We start from the raw sequence: 14,924 nt of genomic DNA on the forward strand, positions 1-14,924 counted from the left end.
GAATAGAAAATAAATAAAAACAAGGTGTGGTATATGTAATCGAGAGATGCTCCTGGCATCATTTCTGAATCCCCGTACATGCAATATCATAATACTTAAAAAAAAGGTCTGTAAACTCATTAAAGAGACAAATTCTTAACATTTATTGAAGAAAAAAATAATTGTATCCATTCATAAACAATAAAACATACAATACAGAAGATTACACTGAGAAAAGAGGTAATCCATATATCCTAAAGATAATCCAGGATAATCCCACATTTAGTCTTCCCATAGTGTCACAGTCGCAAAAACAAGGTAAGGCATTAGAAAAAGGCTTTAACAAAGACATGCAAGAGTTACATTTCTCACAGAAAATTGCCATTAAAAATGTGCATTACGAATTAAAGCTTTAAGGCTGTTAATACTTCATCAACATAGAAAAACTGACTTAATTTAGTGTCACAAATGACAGCTGCAGCACTCAAACAACTCTTTCAGTTGTGACTGCAGCAGCCCACAAAAATGGATTTTAGCCCTTTGTCCCATAACGTCATTTGTCATCAATATTATACAAGATGCATAATAGCTCAACTTGAGCCACTGACCCTCCTCCTTACTCAAGCTGAGGTCATTTGACTTCGTGTAATGAGGCATGTAAACCCACACCTGAGCCATAGTTATTACACAGCACAGCCTGGGTCCTAAACATATCAAGAACAATAAAAGACATGCAAAGATAACATTAAGAGGTACATATTAGGATAGCAATGAGGATATTATTCCAAGCATGGACAAGGAGACTGAGCCTCAAAGGCACCAAGGGCTTGGGATGGGGCAGATAATGAGAAAGGGGGCAGGGGTACAGGGGCAGGTGGTGAATAAAGAGTAGTGGGGGAGGGCATAATCCACTGCTGTGTGCCCTTCCCCACTGAAAAGACCTGTCTGTTCCACTCATACTTTAAATAGAGATGGCAGCGATGAGTGGGGCGAGGGGCGGTCTAACAAGGGGATCATGACAAGAGGAGAAAGTTTGCATTTTAGTGAACAACAAAAACCGTGACAGTCTAGAGTTTGCTTGAAATAGGCTTAATTGGAACAGAAACCTGCCATTGTGTTCAGACCTCCCTCATTATCTAGAAATTCAGTACACAATCGCTGGGAGACGGCGTTCTCCTTCACGTCTAGCGAACAGTTTTTGCCTTAAAACGGAGGCAGGTACAACAATGCCAAGCAACACATCACATCAATTCCCATGCTCCAAACCAAAGCCATGCCTACCCAGCACTGAGCGGGGAGAGCACATCACAGATTGGAAATTCATGGACAAGCCTTGAAAATATTGTCAGCGACACTGCCAGCAGCATCAAACGAGCCCGAGGAAAAAAAAGAAAAAGAAAGGACAGCGTGTTGCTGGCCTTGGTGCAACGCTGCTCAATATTTGGGCTGGGCTAAGAGGATGACCGCCTGCAACGTCAGCTGTTTAACTTAGATATGTGCGTCAGGCTGAATGACATGCACCCACGTTTCATGATGCATTACAACAATTTGGGAATCTGAGTAAAAGTTTGCTTAGAGACATGAGAGAGGAGCGCCATTTAAAACAAATCTAAAGGTATAGGTACGTCTGCTCACTGACAACAACAGGTAGGGTGATAAATGTAACATTAACGTTCCGTATTCATGGAACATCCATACACTTACTGGAACTTCAAAACCTTTTGCTGATGCCGACATAGCTGATTATGGCAAAAGTGCATTTACAAAACATTAAACAGAAGTCAGACATCTACTGACAGGCTTCACCCATCCGTAAACCTGTCAGAAACCACTCAACATGCACTTATAAAAGAGAGAATTGACAGAGATCATGACAGTACCGCACAAACAAAAGGCTAAGAATGATTCCATGCACAGTACCACCAGATGGCAGTGGAGGATAGCCTCAAACATCTGCAAAGGTCAAAGTCTCCCCTACTGACTGCCGCATGTCCATTACAACAGTACTGAAAGCCTGCAGAGGTTCAAACATGAGGGAGTGTTAAATTAAAAAAAAAACTAAATGTAGGTGTGTAGTTCCATTATCAACAAGGTACAGACCAAGTTTTGTTACATTCTGAAGAGAATAATGTATGAAAAACAGAGTAGTTCCACTTCTTGGATACTTTTGCACAGGTCCAACAGAAGCCATTTTCTCTTAGCTTTGGCGATAGAGGTGTAGTGTACAAAGTGCATAGGTGCAAAGAGGAGGATTATGAAGACTTAAGATATGGTAAAAACACTCAAATATCATATCATCCTTTTTCCTATTCGAGCATCCTGTTGTCCTTATTTGTCTTACTAGTACAAATGCATTCAATCTTGACAGAATAGAAAAGTGTCTTCTACAAAAAAAAAAATCTGGTCATGTCCTTTGTTGTTTACTCTCTCATTACATTAAAGAAAAATAAATCTGTTGGTTGGCATTTATCCTGCATTATCCCCTTTTTTCAATTCATCCGGATGCTTCCCTCTGGCCTTGATGGTTTTAGTGTGACAGGGGCACCATCACGTCCACATAGTTGGTGGGAAAATATCCAGTTTTTCCACGAAGTGCTCCTTCATACCAGTTTTCATCGATTTGACTGACTAAGGTGATGACGTCACCCTCGCGGAAGCCAAGCTCGCCGTCATTCTCTGGTTCAAAGTCATACAGGGCTTTACAGGACGCCTCAGCTGCAGAAAGAGATAAAACAGAAGTGGTGACACACACAAAAAAACACTTCCTCTTCAGCAAGGTTAGTATACACTCTTTTTAAAGGTTTTAATGGGACACCAGATGACACTAGTACAATTTCTGATGGAAGTCAGGAAAAGACCACCAACCTAAGTCATTAAAACTGGAAATGTGAAATATCATGACTCATAGGTTAGTTATTAGTTGGATAATCAAGAATCCTTCTGAAGCTCAAGATTCAAATTAAAGTGCTTATGTTCATCCCTCCAATCATAATGTTTAAGTTCAAGGTTTCATTTCTCTTGATTGTTCTCGAGGTCCAGAAGTTTCAGAGCTCAGTAAAACAGGCTGTAAGATACATACAACTCAGCCAAACCATGACACCGCAGGCATTAAACGAATAGTTGTCCCATTCATTGAGCAGTTAAAACAATGATCTACTGCGGTTTGCTGATGATTCCATATATCCACAGCCACTGTCAGACAGAAGGAGTCAAACTCTATGTTCCCCATTATGTTCTCACTTGTTAAAATGGACAGAATGGACACAAACACCGTTCAGCAATGTTAGTAAAATACTTAATCAGAGACATGTCTCCAACCTCTCTGGCACACAACGCGTGCAACAGACTGGATGAAAACACTAAAACCGTCTACTTATGTAAGTGACACGCAGTCTTCATCTGCCCACTCACGCGCTCTGCTCTTGTAGGAGGCTCTTTTGAAGGATGCAGCTGGATATTGTGCTGGGGCTGGTTAATGTTACAGAAGGAGAGACATCTGTCAGAAGGATGCCTTGCACCTGCACACATGTCTGTACTTTCTGGACTGGGCATTTGCACATGTACACAAAAATAAATATATAAATCACACGCTAATATTTCCCTGGACCGCCTTTAGCTTTGATTACAGCACACATTCACTGTGGCATTGCACACCCCAACCGTTCCAACACAAAAGAGTTGGAACGTTCTGCCATGTGTTATAATATCTATTTTCTTTCCATTTGATTCTACAAAATGTTTAACTGAACTCCGATCACAATTGTTCAAGAATTTCTCTCTTGAAGATGATGGTACACCACTGTTCTTGCAGGTTTTAATAATGCATTGGACAGTTTCTAACCCAGGTTCAATAGTTTTTACACCTCAGTGGAGGCATGTGGCTGCTGTGCTCTTAGCAGACAACTACTTTTTAAACACAAATGGACAGACGTGAAGTTGAAAAAAAACAGCTGCAATAAACAACCTTCATCTAAAGATTCTTAAGATTTATCAGAAGTTTCAGTCCAACACAAAACAGGTCTTTGATTAGTTTGACCCGTCTTTTCCACAGCAGAGCAAAGTCTAAGAACCAAAAACAGCACCAACGCAACTAAGAGCAGCCCACAGCTTTGTGAAGAACTGTGTTCAGCCCTTTAGTTATTTTGTTTACTTCATGGAGACGTAATTTGACCCTTCTGAAATGGTAACACATTTTTCAGGATCACAGTATGCGTTTTCAAACACGATTGCTAAAGATACTTACTGCAGTTTTTCACTGCGATATGCAAGAAGGTGGAGTTGGACTTTGCCCACAACCAAGTAGCTTACCATGTCACTTTGGGAGCCACGCCTATGAACCCCAAACCTTAACCAGTCAAACTGGATGTAGTTGCATGGTCCAACCATCCCTTGTAGTCAGACATATCAGTCAAGCCTAAATCACTCTAGTAAAGTACACAAGAGTCATTTTACCAGCAGAGTAAGCTGGTGGAAGGTTTGTAGCGGCAGGTGCATATCCTCCGTTCGATTGTGCCAACTCTCCGTAGTCAAAGGATGGTCTGGGTTTAGGTGTATATTCACGCCTTGGGCGAGACTGAGCCTCATCTACCCTGCAGAGAATCAAAATAAAATCCTTCCAACTTTGATCTCACTGCAATACAAATATGGGGCAAGTGAAGTAGACAATCAAATGAACATAAGTTTTACAGATATCAGCCATCAGGCAGTTCCCTCATATATACATACACACACACACGCACACACATAGCATCATCTAATTTCTGATGATTTCTAATACTGTCCAGCTACATTACATTAAGCTTCTAGACAGAAAAGCGCCCTCATAATTGAAATCTCCAAAGGAATCTAGATTGATAATTAGTCCCAACAGGTGAGCTGGAAATAGGCACATTTGATTTTGGGATGAAAAAACCCCAAAACGAATTGATTATCTTATCTACTACAGCTTTAGCGCTATAAACTTGATGAAGATGGTCAAAAGCCAATCAAATGAAACTGATATTCTAAACCTGGGAATAACAGACTCTAAAAAAATTGAAAAAATGTATAGTATTTTGTAGGGCTGGGCAAATATTAAATTCTTTCACTGCGTTAATCACATGATTTCCTGTGATTAATCACATTGTTCTACGCAAAATCCATATAATGAATTCAAAAGTAGCATATAATGCACTTTTATTGGAACTGTACAGTCATATGATCGAAGTACTCCGGTGATAAGACAATTCATCGTTGCAGCGCTTACAAATAACTTTGGCTCTGTCGAATGCACCGTCTGGAAGAACTTTTACATGAAAATGGCCGTGTAAAAGTTTAGTAACCATCTCCATGTTTGTTTAGCCCGCTTCATCCGTCATTCTTTTCTTTTCTGACCGTTTCCTGTGAGCGTCGCAGCAGTAAGCAACGTACTGGGCTCGCTCACGATGGACTTTTTCAAAATAAAAGCCAGTACGCAACATATGTTTACAATAAAAATAAACGTTAATAAAACTGCGTTAATGGGAGACAATTAATTGTCGGCGATAATTAATTAATTAAAAATAATGCGTTAATGTGCCCAGCCCTAGTATTTTGTAAATAGAAGTGATTTCTGCATAGTGTCAGCAGCTGATTTGCATTTATTACATAGAAATCCATACTGATGAGCCAACACAGACAGCTTCAAAAGAACAATTTCCTAAAACAGTATAAGTGCTGACCTTTCTTTCAATCTGTCAGTAAGCTCTTCCAGGATCTGTGTAGCCTGCCTGTGGTACTGCAGCATGGACTCCACAAAGGAAGACAGCTGACTCACCTGCTCCACCTACATGTGCACAAACAGAAACACTATTTTACACCGTTATCAAACACAGAAACAGCTCTGGTTCCTCATTTAATCAGTGAAGTTTCCTTTTTAAATGAACCACATTTGTTTATCATGGCAGAAACCACCATGGCTTCCTTTAAAAAGCTTTGGAACTGCCCTGAAAACCAAAAATACCAGAGCAAACAGGTCTGACAGGCTCAAGCTACTGCAAGTCACTGTGAAAAAAAACAAAACAAAAAAAGACAAAGGACGCTAGCTGACATATACAGTCCTTAAAGACCTGCCAGCATTTTGTCAGAGACACTCAAAGAGCCATGAAAAATTAAGAGAAATTTTGTATTTCTGAGTTAGTTTGTCAACCAAACAAAGTCATTTGAGGTTGCATAATTTTAAGAGTTTAAGGGTATAAAATGAATGCACTGTATTAACACATAATTAGAGAATATGATAATTCCTCTGTGCTGCCATAAGTGCTTTTATTCACTGATAATAACATTGAGAACTAAGGTTACAGAAATAATGTCAAACAGTCTTCTTAGAAAGTCATGGGCAGAATAATTCAGAAATGGCTTGTCCACTTTTATTTATTTTAAACGCGTTATACTTGTTGTACTGAATCAAAAAATATACATACTATTTTATGTTTTGCCTTCCAAGATTATGACAATGTCAGGAATATTGATTGAAGTAGTTTGGCACTTTTATTGACTGAACAGTCTATTCATTATAGAACACACGAAAAAGTGTTGACTGATAAATGTGTCGAGTTCCATGTTGGCACCATCTAATAGATCAGTGCCACTTCCTTTTTTAAAAAAAAGAAGTGAAGCAGTGAACAACAGCTCTTTCTTTACACTATTGGAGGATACATATTTCAGACTGATTGACTTTGTCAGTGTGTGCCCAACCCATTTTACGATAAATGTACTTTTCTATTGTTTCAAGCTTGTGATAAAGTCAAGTTTTTAAGGAAATATTAGGCCCCACTGTGATCGATACACAAAGTAAATGGAGCTCCTTTCTTTTTGGTATCTTGTTAACTTTGCGTTACCTTGTATGTGAGAAGATTCGGGTCAAGATTTCTACAAACTCACATCGGTTTCCAGCAGGTTATGCATGGAGCTCTCAGCCAGCTCTTTGGACTCATGGAACTTCTCCAGGGCCTGTCTGATCTCCTCATCTGAGATTTTACCTTGACGTTTCTTTTTATAATCGTAATCAAGACGGCGGCCCTCCAACTTTTTCAGGTGGTGCTGGAGATTCAAAGACATACGATTGGGGAAGACAGAATAAACATCAAAGTATTTTCACAAGTGTGAGCTAATCATATGCGTTCATCTTCTCTGCTGGGAATCTGGAGTGCTGAGGCTTTTCAATACTAGTGCAGCTAACTAAGCTAGCTCACTGGTCAATGGGAAGCCCGTACATGCAGAAGTATATCATCTCTTCGATCGTACCTGAATGTCTTTGATATCCTTCTCAGCGACTGCCTGTAGTGGGTCAATGAAATTCTGCTTCACATCAATATCCAGGGAGTCTTTGACCTCTGCCATCCTCTTCATTGCCTCTCCAACATCTACAAGAGCCCCACCTGAAGAGGAAGCACAAAAACACCACAACTGGAAGTTTGGTAAACGTGAGCTATAGCAATAATAAATCAGATCTATATCAGCCATCACAAAAAAACTTAAATGTTTGTGATGTGGTCGATGAGCTCTGATTACAAGGGCTCCTTAGTAGCTCAGGAGGAAGAGCGGTGCTATGCCGATCAGAAGGTCACCAGACCGATCCCTGGGGCAAGGCGCTGAACCCCACGTTGCCTCCGATGCGTCCATTGCTGTGTGAACATGTGTAATAGGGAACACAGTAGAGACTAAAATGCGCTGTATGTGTGTGTGAGTGGGTGAATGTAGCTTGTAGTGTAAAGGGGATTTGGGTGATCAAGTAGACCAGAAAAGCGCTATACAAGTACAGTTTATTCACCATTAGTTCTGAAGCAAGGTGACTATTCTAACAAAGTCAGAAAGTGCAGCATATTTATGCTTCTGGATAATTTCTGTGGTTACCTCTGCTCACCTGCTAACTGCGTGTTGGATTAAACAGCTCTTTACATGATGCTTTAGGCATCCGGGAATTGAGAAAAAAGGGGAATGCTAGTGTGGTGCCATTTTTCCTAATGTCATCTGATGGAAGGCTTACCGTCTCAGACTTTGTAAATCCCTGCTCTAAAACAATGACTGAAATGTAGATTACACATTAACCGTCACTGGTTTTAGAAACACAAAAATTGTCCGACAGAATTACTAAGCATGCTTTCATCAGGATTTTTAAAGCTGATCACCAATCGATAGAAGCAGAATTTACCGACAAAGTTCACCGATCACACGGTGTATCTGAAGCCTTTAGTTTACCAGGGAGCATTATTTACTAACGTAAGTGCTAAAAAATGAGATAAGAAGGTATCATGACTTGGCAGCAGCTGATTTAGTGTCAGGCATAATGTGCATCCTGTCGCTCTTAAACTGCAGCAGCCTGTTTTATCGTTATCAGAAACAGCTTCGAGCTTAAAACACTTCTTGTTACGATTTAAAATAAGTAACCACCTAAAATAAAATCTAAATGAGAACAACACATCAAGTTAATAAAACACACCATGGCAGCAAGATTAAAGCTTTGTCCTGCGGGCTGCTCATTCTTTCCATTTTGTTGTTCTGTAGGAGTCCACAACCACAGGGCTGTGAAGCATCTGTTACTGGGCCGCAACTGCTCCAAAAAAAGAAAAACTAAAATAATCATAAGAAATAAGCATTCATCATCAAACGGTAATTATACCATAATGACACGAGTGCTGCCTTTTGTTTTGTAGTGAAATTGAACGCAGGATTGTTTGGAGTAGTGTCACATGTTCCTGGAACGCATTATGTGGTCTGCCGTAACCCTGTGACTGCACAGTCTCCCACCAATTCAATGATTTTGGTGACTTGCTCTTATTTTATTAATTTGAGAAATCTAAGGATTGTGTATAAATTATCCGTGACCTCTCTATATAGCTACAGTCATTAAGAAATAGCTTTGTTAATGCTGTCTGTGTTTATACGATGATTCGCCATGTGTTGAAAATGCATAAAAGTTGTCAAACCAAGTAAAACCAAGGCTGTAGCTCACCAGTTTGTACACAAACATGGAGCGAAAGATGGGGGCAGGTTGCAGTGAGTGCACGGATAAATAAACACTCAGAGGGCTTTACGGGGAAAATGGGTTATCTGAGGCAGAATCAGCGGTTTAAACCGTCTTGTGATTGCCACCATCATGCAAACTTTCTCCAAAACTGTATTTTTCATAGTTTCTCTGCATAAACTGTGTTTTTTTTTAGTTTTTTTTTACCGAAGTTGGTGTCTTCGCCCATGTCCCGTCCATACTTGGTCATACTCTCCCCCAGCAGACCCTCTGGCTGCGGGTATCCTGGACTCTTCACCTGCCCACGGATTTTGGACACTGTGTTGAGCATGGAAAGCTTGGCTCTCGTTGCCGGGTTGGGCTGGAGGTACTCTGATGTCTTGCTGATGACCTCCACAACTGCTTTGCTAGTAACATCTGCTTTCTGGTGGCACATAATCAGAGACAGTTTGAGTAAAAGAAACCATTAATTAATTAAGAAAGCATTAATTCACAGTAAAAGGCATTGATATTTAACACATGAACAATAAATATCATGTTAAAAATTTATTAAATACCCTTTCGAGATCCCTGAAGTCTTCATCCAATTTGGTTCCCTCTGCACCTCCAACCTTCTCACTCACCATCTGTGAGCATAAGGAAAGAAGAGCGAACTTAGCATACTTACTGGCCCTAATAAAAGAAAACTTACAAGGCTTGCAACATTGTGCCATTAACATAACTTAAGATATTGTTAGATTTTTCTGAATTATACAAACACAAAACAAAAATGGTTCCCATTTTCCTCAAGGCTTATCAACAGATAAAGCACAATGTAGACATTTTAAAGGGTTTTTGGCTAAATAGAGGTAATTTTAAACAACAAAATAAGTGGCTTTTGCTGCCAAGTGTGCATATGCAAAGGGTACAGAACTTTGACACAGTTATGCACACTTTTACTGGATAAAAATGTGCTACGATCTGTATTTATGAGACAAACTCATTCCAACTACTCACTAATGCCGACAAAGCAGCAGGTATTAGTCAGTTATATTTGACAAAGTCAAGACCTAACTTTCAAGCTGCAATCTAAATGAAAATAATGTCAAGAGGGCAACATTGCAAAAAACATACGAATGCACAATTATAGTTCTAATTATAATTATTGTAGTTATCAACCTAAGATAAAGTTAGTTTATGTTCTTAAATAATGCATCTATAGCTTCGGAGGATAACTCAGTTCAGACACTCAAGTCAAGCATTATTCCTATAAAAATAAAATAAATCATGCTGCCAGTTAGTGGCAATGTTACAAACCACAGTTGTGATAAGCTCTTTAGAGTGTATAGTTTGTGAAACTGTATCACAGCTGTTGCATTTGATGGAAAAATACAAAAAATAAAAGCGTGACAGCGAAAAGTGCCTTTTGCTCTGCATCATGGATGAGGGTCAGATGTTAGCTAGTTGAGATAACCTCAGCAGAAACAATAAAAGGTCTATTCTGCGAGGGAAATTCCAGAAAGTGACTTCATGTTTAAAATGTGCTCCTAAAGTTTCAGAATTAAGTTCATTACTGGCTTTTTTGGTGAATGGTTAAAGCGCACCTGTGACTGGCCTTTATTATCTTGATTCCCTGGCTCACAAGTCAAATGTTTTAAATCAAGGGAACAAGAGGAAGAGTGTTTTAGAGACCACATTAAAGCTGTGAAAAGCGCGACCCCCTCGAACACGTTATGAGTCACGCCGCCGCCCACATATAACAGTTTCATTACAAAAGTTTCCATACAATAAAAATGTTACCATAAACCTGTCTGTGGACGACATGCATTTTAATTCCAGGTCTTTGCTGCCATAATTTCACTGACAAATTCCTCTTTTGAAGGATGACCTCCAGGCATCCAGGCTTTTATATGCTTTATGGCATTGCTTTGGGAAATTTACAGGAGCAGAAAGGAGGGGCATATAAGCAATATGAAACCCAATTTCTGGCCAGATATTAATGCCAGAGATTGCAATGTTCCCAATCAAGGCCAATGACCTTTAATTTTAGACTATATTAATTCTTAATTATATCCTGTGAGTAGTGTTTTAACACTCAGGGTTCAACTATTCAAATACTCTTGCCGTGGCTTGATAGCACAATGACGTGGGTGCATACACTCAGTATTGTTCACACTTAGTCCAACTCCCGAGCAAAGTCAACGACTGATAAGAATCTCTTGATCAAATAGTGGAATTAAGGTGTGCTGAAGGATACTTTTGCAGAGCACGACACTTGTCAAAAAGGCTCAAACCAGAGCTTTAATGCTTTTCTGCTACCCATGTCCAAACTTAATAATAAAAGAATTCCTGTATTCCAAGACTTCACTCCTAGACTTCACTGCACTTCAAACCTAAATTCCATAAAGAGGTTTTTCCAACAGGACACACAAAGTTTCCTACATAAAAGTCACATCCATGTGTAATTTTATTCAACATGGATTCTAGTTTAGTCTCTCTCTCTCTCTCATATTGCTGGCAGGCCAAACTGAGACTCACCGAGTGTGTGCGGAAACCGTTTTTTGGCTCAAATCATTACAGCTGTCAGCACCCCAATGGCATATAAAACCATTGGACCAGACAGATCAATCACTCTCATTAGTTTATACATTGTGCTGACTTGGCCAAGTTGTGATGGATTAAACATGAAGAGGCCTCTCCAAGCACCCGCTGAAAAATAAGTATTTAGAGCTCGAGCAAAAGTTTTGGCATGAACACGGTGGAAAAAGGAAGCATGTCAAGTTTTCTGCATTAATTGGTCATCAATTTACACCCGCTCGTTTAGATTACAAGTACAGACAAACAGACTGATCAGGCTGATAATACACAACTAGGATTTGTGACTTTACTCATTATGTGAACCCTTGGATGCAACAACTTGCAAAACCTTCTCTGACCACAGTAACTTCAAAAAAGCTTCTCTGGAACGTTCCGAACAGACCGAGATTCTGGCCAAGAACAGCATTCCACAGAGTCTCTACGGGAGGGGAAGATCTGGACTCCAACGACTAACCGCTCAAGAAGAAGCATTCCTCTTTGAGGATAACCTAGTTCCCCGCAATCTGTTGTAAACACACAGACTTGATTAATAATGTGTATACATAAATGCCCCTTTTTGTATTTCAGTCTACTGGAACATAATCCTCCATAGACACCACAATAAGAACAAAAATGCATCTTTGAGGGGTCAAAATGATCGGTGTGTGCAACAGCTATCACTACTCTCGGGGGCTCACAAATGTCACCAATTTTCAATTCAATTCATACCAACAAGACCTCTACAATTATCTGGCTGTTTGTTCATTATTGAAAGGTGCTCGACTATCTGGCTAACGAACTAACGAACCAACTGTTGTCATCGTAACTCAGTGAAATCCCTATACTTTTTGTGGTAATCCAATCTGGTTCAAAAAGTGCCAAAAAAATAAAAAAAAATATCTGTTTGTCCATCATAATTAACAGACTATGTACTCCCTGGAAAAACTGCCGTGGGATTGCTCAGGCCCGCGAGGTTTATATATATATATAGAAATAAACATAAACCTAAATATCTAATTTTCCCCAGTATTGAATTGTTGCTGTCCCCTACCCTGGGACATGAGTACATTCATTTCAGTACTTTTTTTGGATAAAACATTTTTGTTAACGTAAAACGCATGTTGGACTAAAGTCACAGCATTATAATGCTTGAACCGTTTTAAACGGTTCCTATGTCGAAAGGTGCACTACAAGTTAGTACTTGATTAACTCGGCTACATTTTTTATGTGAAAACTACATACAGTCGGTTTGCACTTTACCGTAATACCACAATTAAACCCATTCAACAAGGAAATGCCGGGGGATGTTAATGAAGTGAAAACCTCATGTTTAACTTTTACAGCAGTAGAAAAAAAGGCCCTGTTTTAACGCAACTCTCTTATCCATCTACACCCAAAATTTGCCACATTGACTATATTGACTGTAGCTAATATCACTATTATTTGGCCAGGCATGTGTTGAAAAAAACAACTAATGTTCGATGCATCACCAATTTGTTTGCAGCTATATAACATGTCAGAGATTGTCAGTATCAGTTTCATGGCAACATTCGTCAACGTGCTCCGTTCCAAGTATTAAGAGAGCTAATACAGGACATGTGCCCCCAAATACTGCCGATGTACTGGCAAAATATGAGCCTACTCGGCAGGCCTTTGGTAAAGCTACCTACTTTGACCTCTCACAGCAGGGCTTTACTAGGTGCATTTGTTGATGACTTGGTTCCATTTTGTGTCAGTTTAAGCATTACAGTAAGTCAGCGGGACTTCCCTACATGGAGTGCAGCTATCAAATTTAGCTCTATGATTTCCCCAGTGACACGCCTAAATAGCAACTGTGGGGGAAGAACAAATACCAAAAAAAATTAAAAAAATGCATACAACCTGGAGGTTAGTTTTGATGGTTTGTCCGGACTATTAGCATTCCAATACCAGTAATTAGATACACACCCACTAAGCATGGAGGCATTACCTCACTTAGATAATGATTCTGCCAAAGAAAGCACCTGCTGCAATGATGCAGTCATCAAAACATAGGTCACCGGTTTTACAGGTCATGACTTGCCTGACTTCATGTTTGTGGTGACAGGTTTGACATTCAAGTGTCCCAAGACCCAACAGTTCAATTCTTTCCTCACAGGCAGATATTTATGAATATCTGACTGGTATTCAAAGAAATACAAGATTAACCTGGCTCAAAAAAAACCCAACTCAATTTCAGAATCCAGCTGTTTATCTGCAATCTGGCACTGGGTGACTTCACAAAATGTCCCTTCGGTTTATTTGAATATTTTACATGCTTATCTGAGCCTCCAGCTCATTGTGGGTGGCTGCGTTTTGTGCCTCAGGTTTTCATACAAACATACTCCAAAAGGAAAAGTTATTGCTAATAAATTTGTCAATTAGTCTTTGCTTACTAAGAAATAACAATGGCTATTACTTCAGATATGTAACCCTACTGCTTCCCCAAACAACTGAACGGGGCATAACTAAACCCCAACTGTCACATACAACAATGACATTAAACCCTCACAGGCACAAAACTTTAGGCTGAGGAAACCAACACACAATGTAAATGAACGCTGCTTCAGTTATTTAGCGGAGACACTGCGTTGTTAAATTAAGACAAACCTAAGGTTAGCATTGGCTAATTTACGGGTTTGCATTGACGTTATCCGCAGGCAGCAACGTACTTTACAGTCGCCCCTTTTAAACCCCAAATGGTTGTATACACCAAGCTAAAGCGTACTGTAAAGCTGGAAAATGATTTTTTTTCAATAGTTTTCTTAGTTTTTCTTCCACTTTGCTTAACCGACTAGCTTTAGGCTAAAGCAATAAAGGCAGCCATGGAGAAGGCCAGCGAGCTATGTGAGAAACTGGCTAACATTTTCTTTTTCAAAATAAGTCGCACGTTTACCTGAGTCGCTTTGTAAATTTGCTTCTTTATTCCTGCGACCGACATGTTGCACCGTCAGTGTCTCCAGTTGGTCCTCGATCCGGGTAATTGTGAACGAAGCAAGCTGCTGCGAATACACACGACAAAAACAACAGCCAAGCAACGCGCCTTCAAACTTTGCACCGTAAGTGAAAAACTTGCTGGGCAACCACAGTTTCCTGCCTTCAAGTAGGAGGGCCCGTGCAGCTGGATAAAGTGGGTCAAAACACACGCAAAAAGTCACGCACACAAAACGCGACGTAAAAACACTACGTACTGCGTGCAGTTTCGGTGCAATGAAACAACCGATTATTATTTCCTTTATTATGCTGGTGGAATGTACCTTGTAAACAACCTTTTAATCATCATCTCATTTCGCGGTTGTTCGAAAACTACAGTTTGAAAATAAATAGATAAAAGCAGATTCCATTCCCAGTAGAAAATACTTTAGCCATAGAAATAACTTTCGAGTTA

General features: G+C 39.7%; 1 protein-coding gene across 2 annotated transcripts; it reads right to left on the reverse strand.

The window, feature by feature from the left end:
- Window positions 1-119: 119 nt before the first annotated feature.
- LOC140269310 (endophilin-A2-like) lies at window positions 120-14,668 on the reverse strand. Of its 2 annotated transcripts, XM_072364350.1 has the most exons (9): window positions 14,433-14,668; window positions 9,520-9,588; window positions 9,170-9,386; window positions 7,243-7,376; window positions 6,880-7,038; window positions 5,679-5,782; window positions 4,432-4,568; window positions 3,391-3,447; window positions 120-2,694 (listed from the first exon to the last, which is right to left on the reverse strand). In XM_072364350.1, exons 1-9 carry the CDS (start codon window positions 14,475-14,477, stop codon window positions 2,507-2,509), a joined length of 1,110 nt encoding a protein of 369 aa, XP_072220451.1. In that variant the 5' UTR covers window positions 14,478-14,668; the 3' UTR covers window positions 120-2,506. The 2 variants fall into 2 exon arrangements, with proteins under 2 accessions (XP_072220451.1, XP_072220452.1); XM_072364351.1 differs by lacking the exon at window positions 3,391-3,447 and having other exon boundaries at window positions 14,433-14,666.
- Between the last annotated feature and the right edge of the window lie 256 nt (window positions 14,669-14,924).

This window comes from Leuresthes tenuis, unplaced genomic scaffold (assembly GCF_036924035.1).
Source record: "Leuresthes tenuis unplaced genomic scaffold, fLeuTen1.0.hap1 SCAF_14, whole genome shotgun sequence".
Taxonomy (NCBI): domain Eukaryota; kingdom Metazoa; phylum Chordata; class Actinopteri; order Atheriniformes; family Atherinopsidae; genus Leuresthes; species Leuresthes tenuis.

Coding starts and splice junctions, on each gene's coding strand:
- LOC140269310 (XM_072364350.1), bottom strand. CDS start 14,477: ATGTCGGTCGCAGGAATAAAGAAGCAAATTTACAAAGCGACTCAG. Junction 9,589..14,432: donor AAATTTACAAAGCGACTCAG/GTAAACGTGCGA, acceptor TTATGCTCACAG/ATGGTGAGTGAGAAGGTTGG. Junction 4,569..5,678: donor ACTGACAGATTGAAAGAAAG/GTCAGCACTTAT, acceptor GATTCTCTGCAG/GGTAGATGAGGCTCAGTCTC.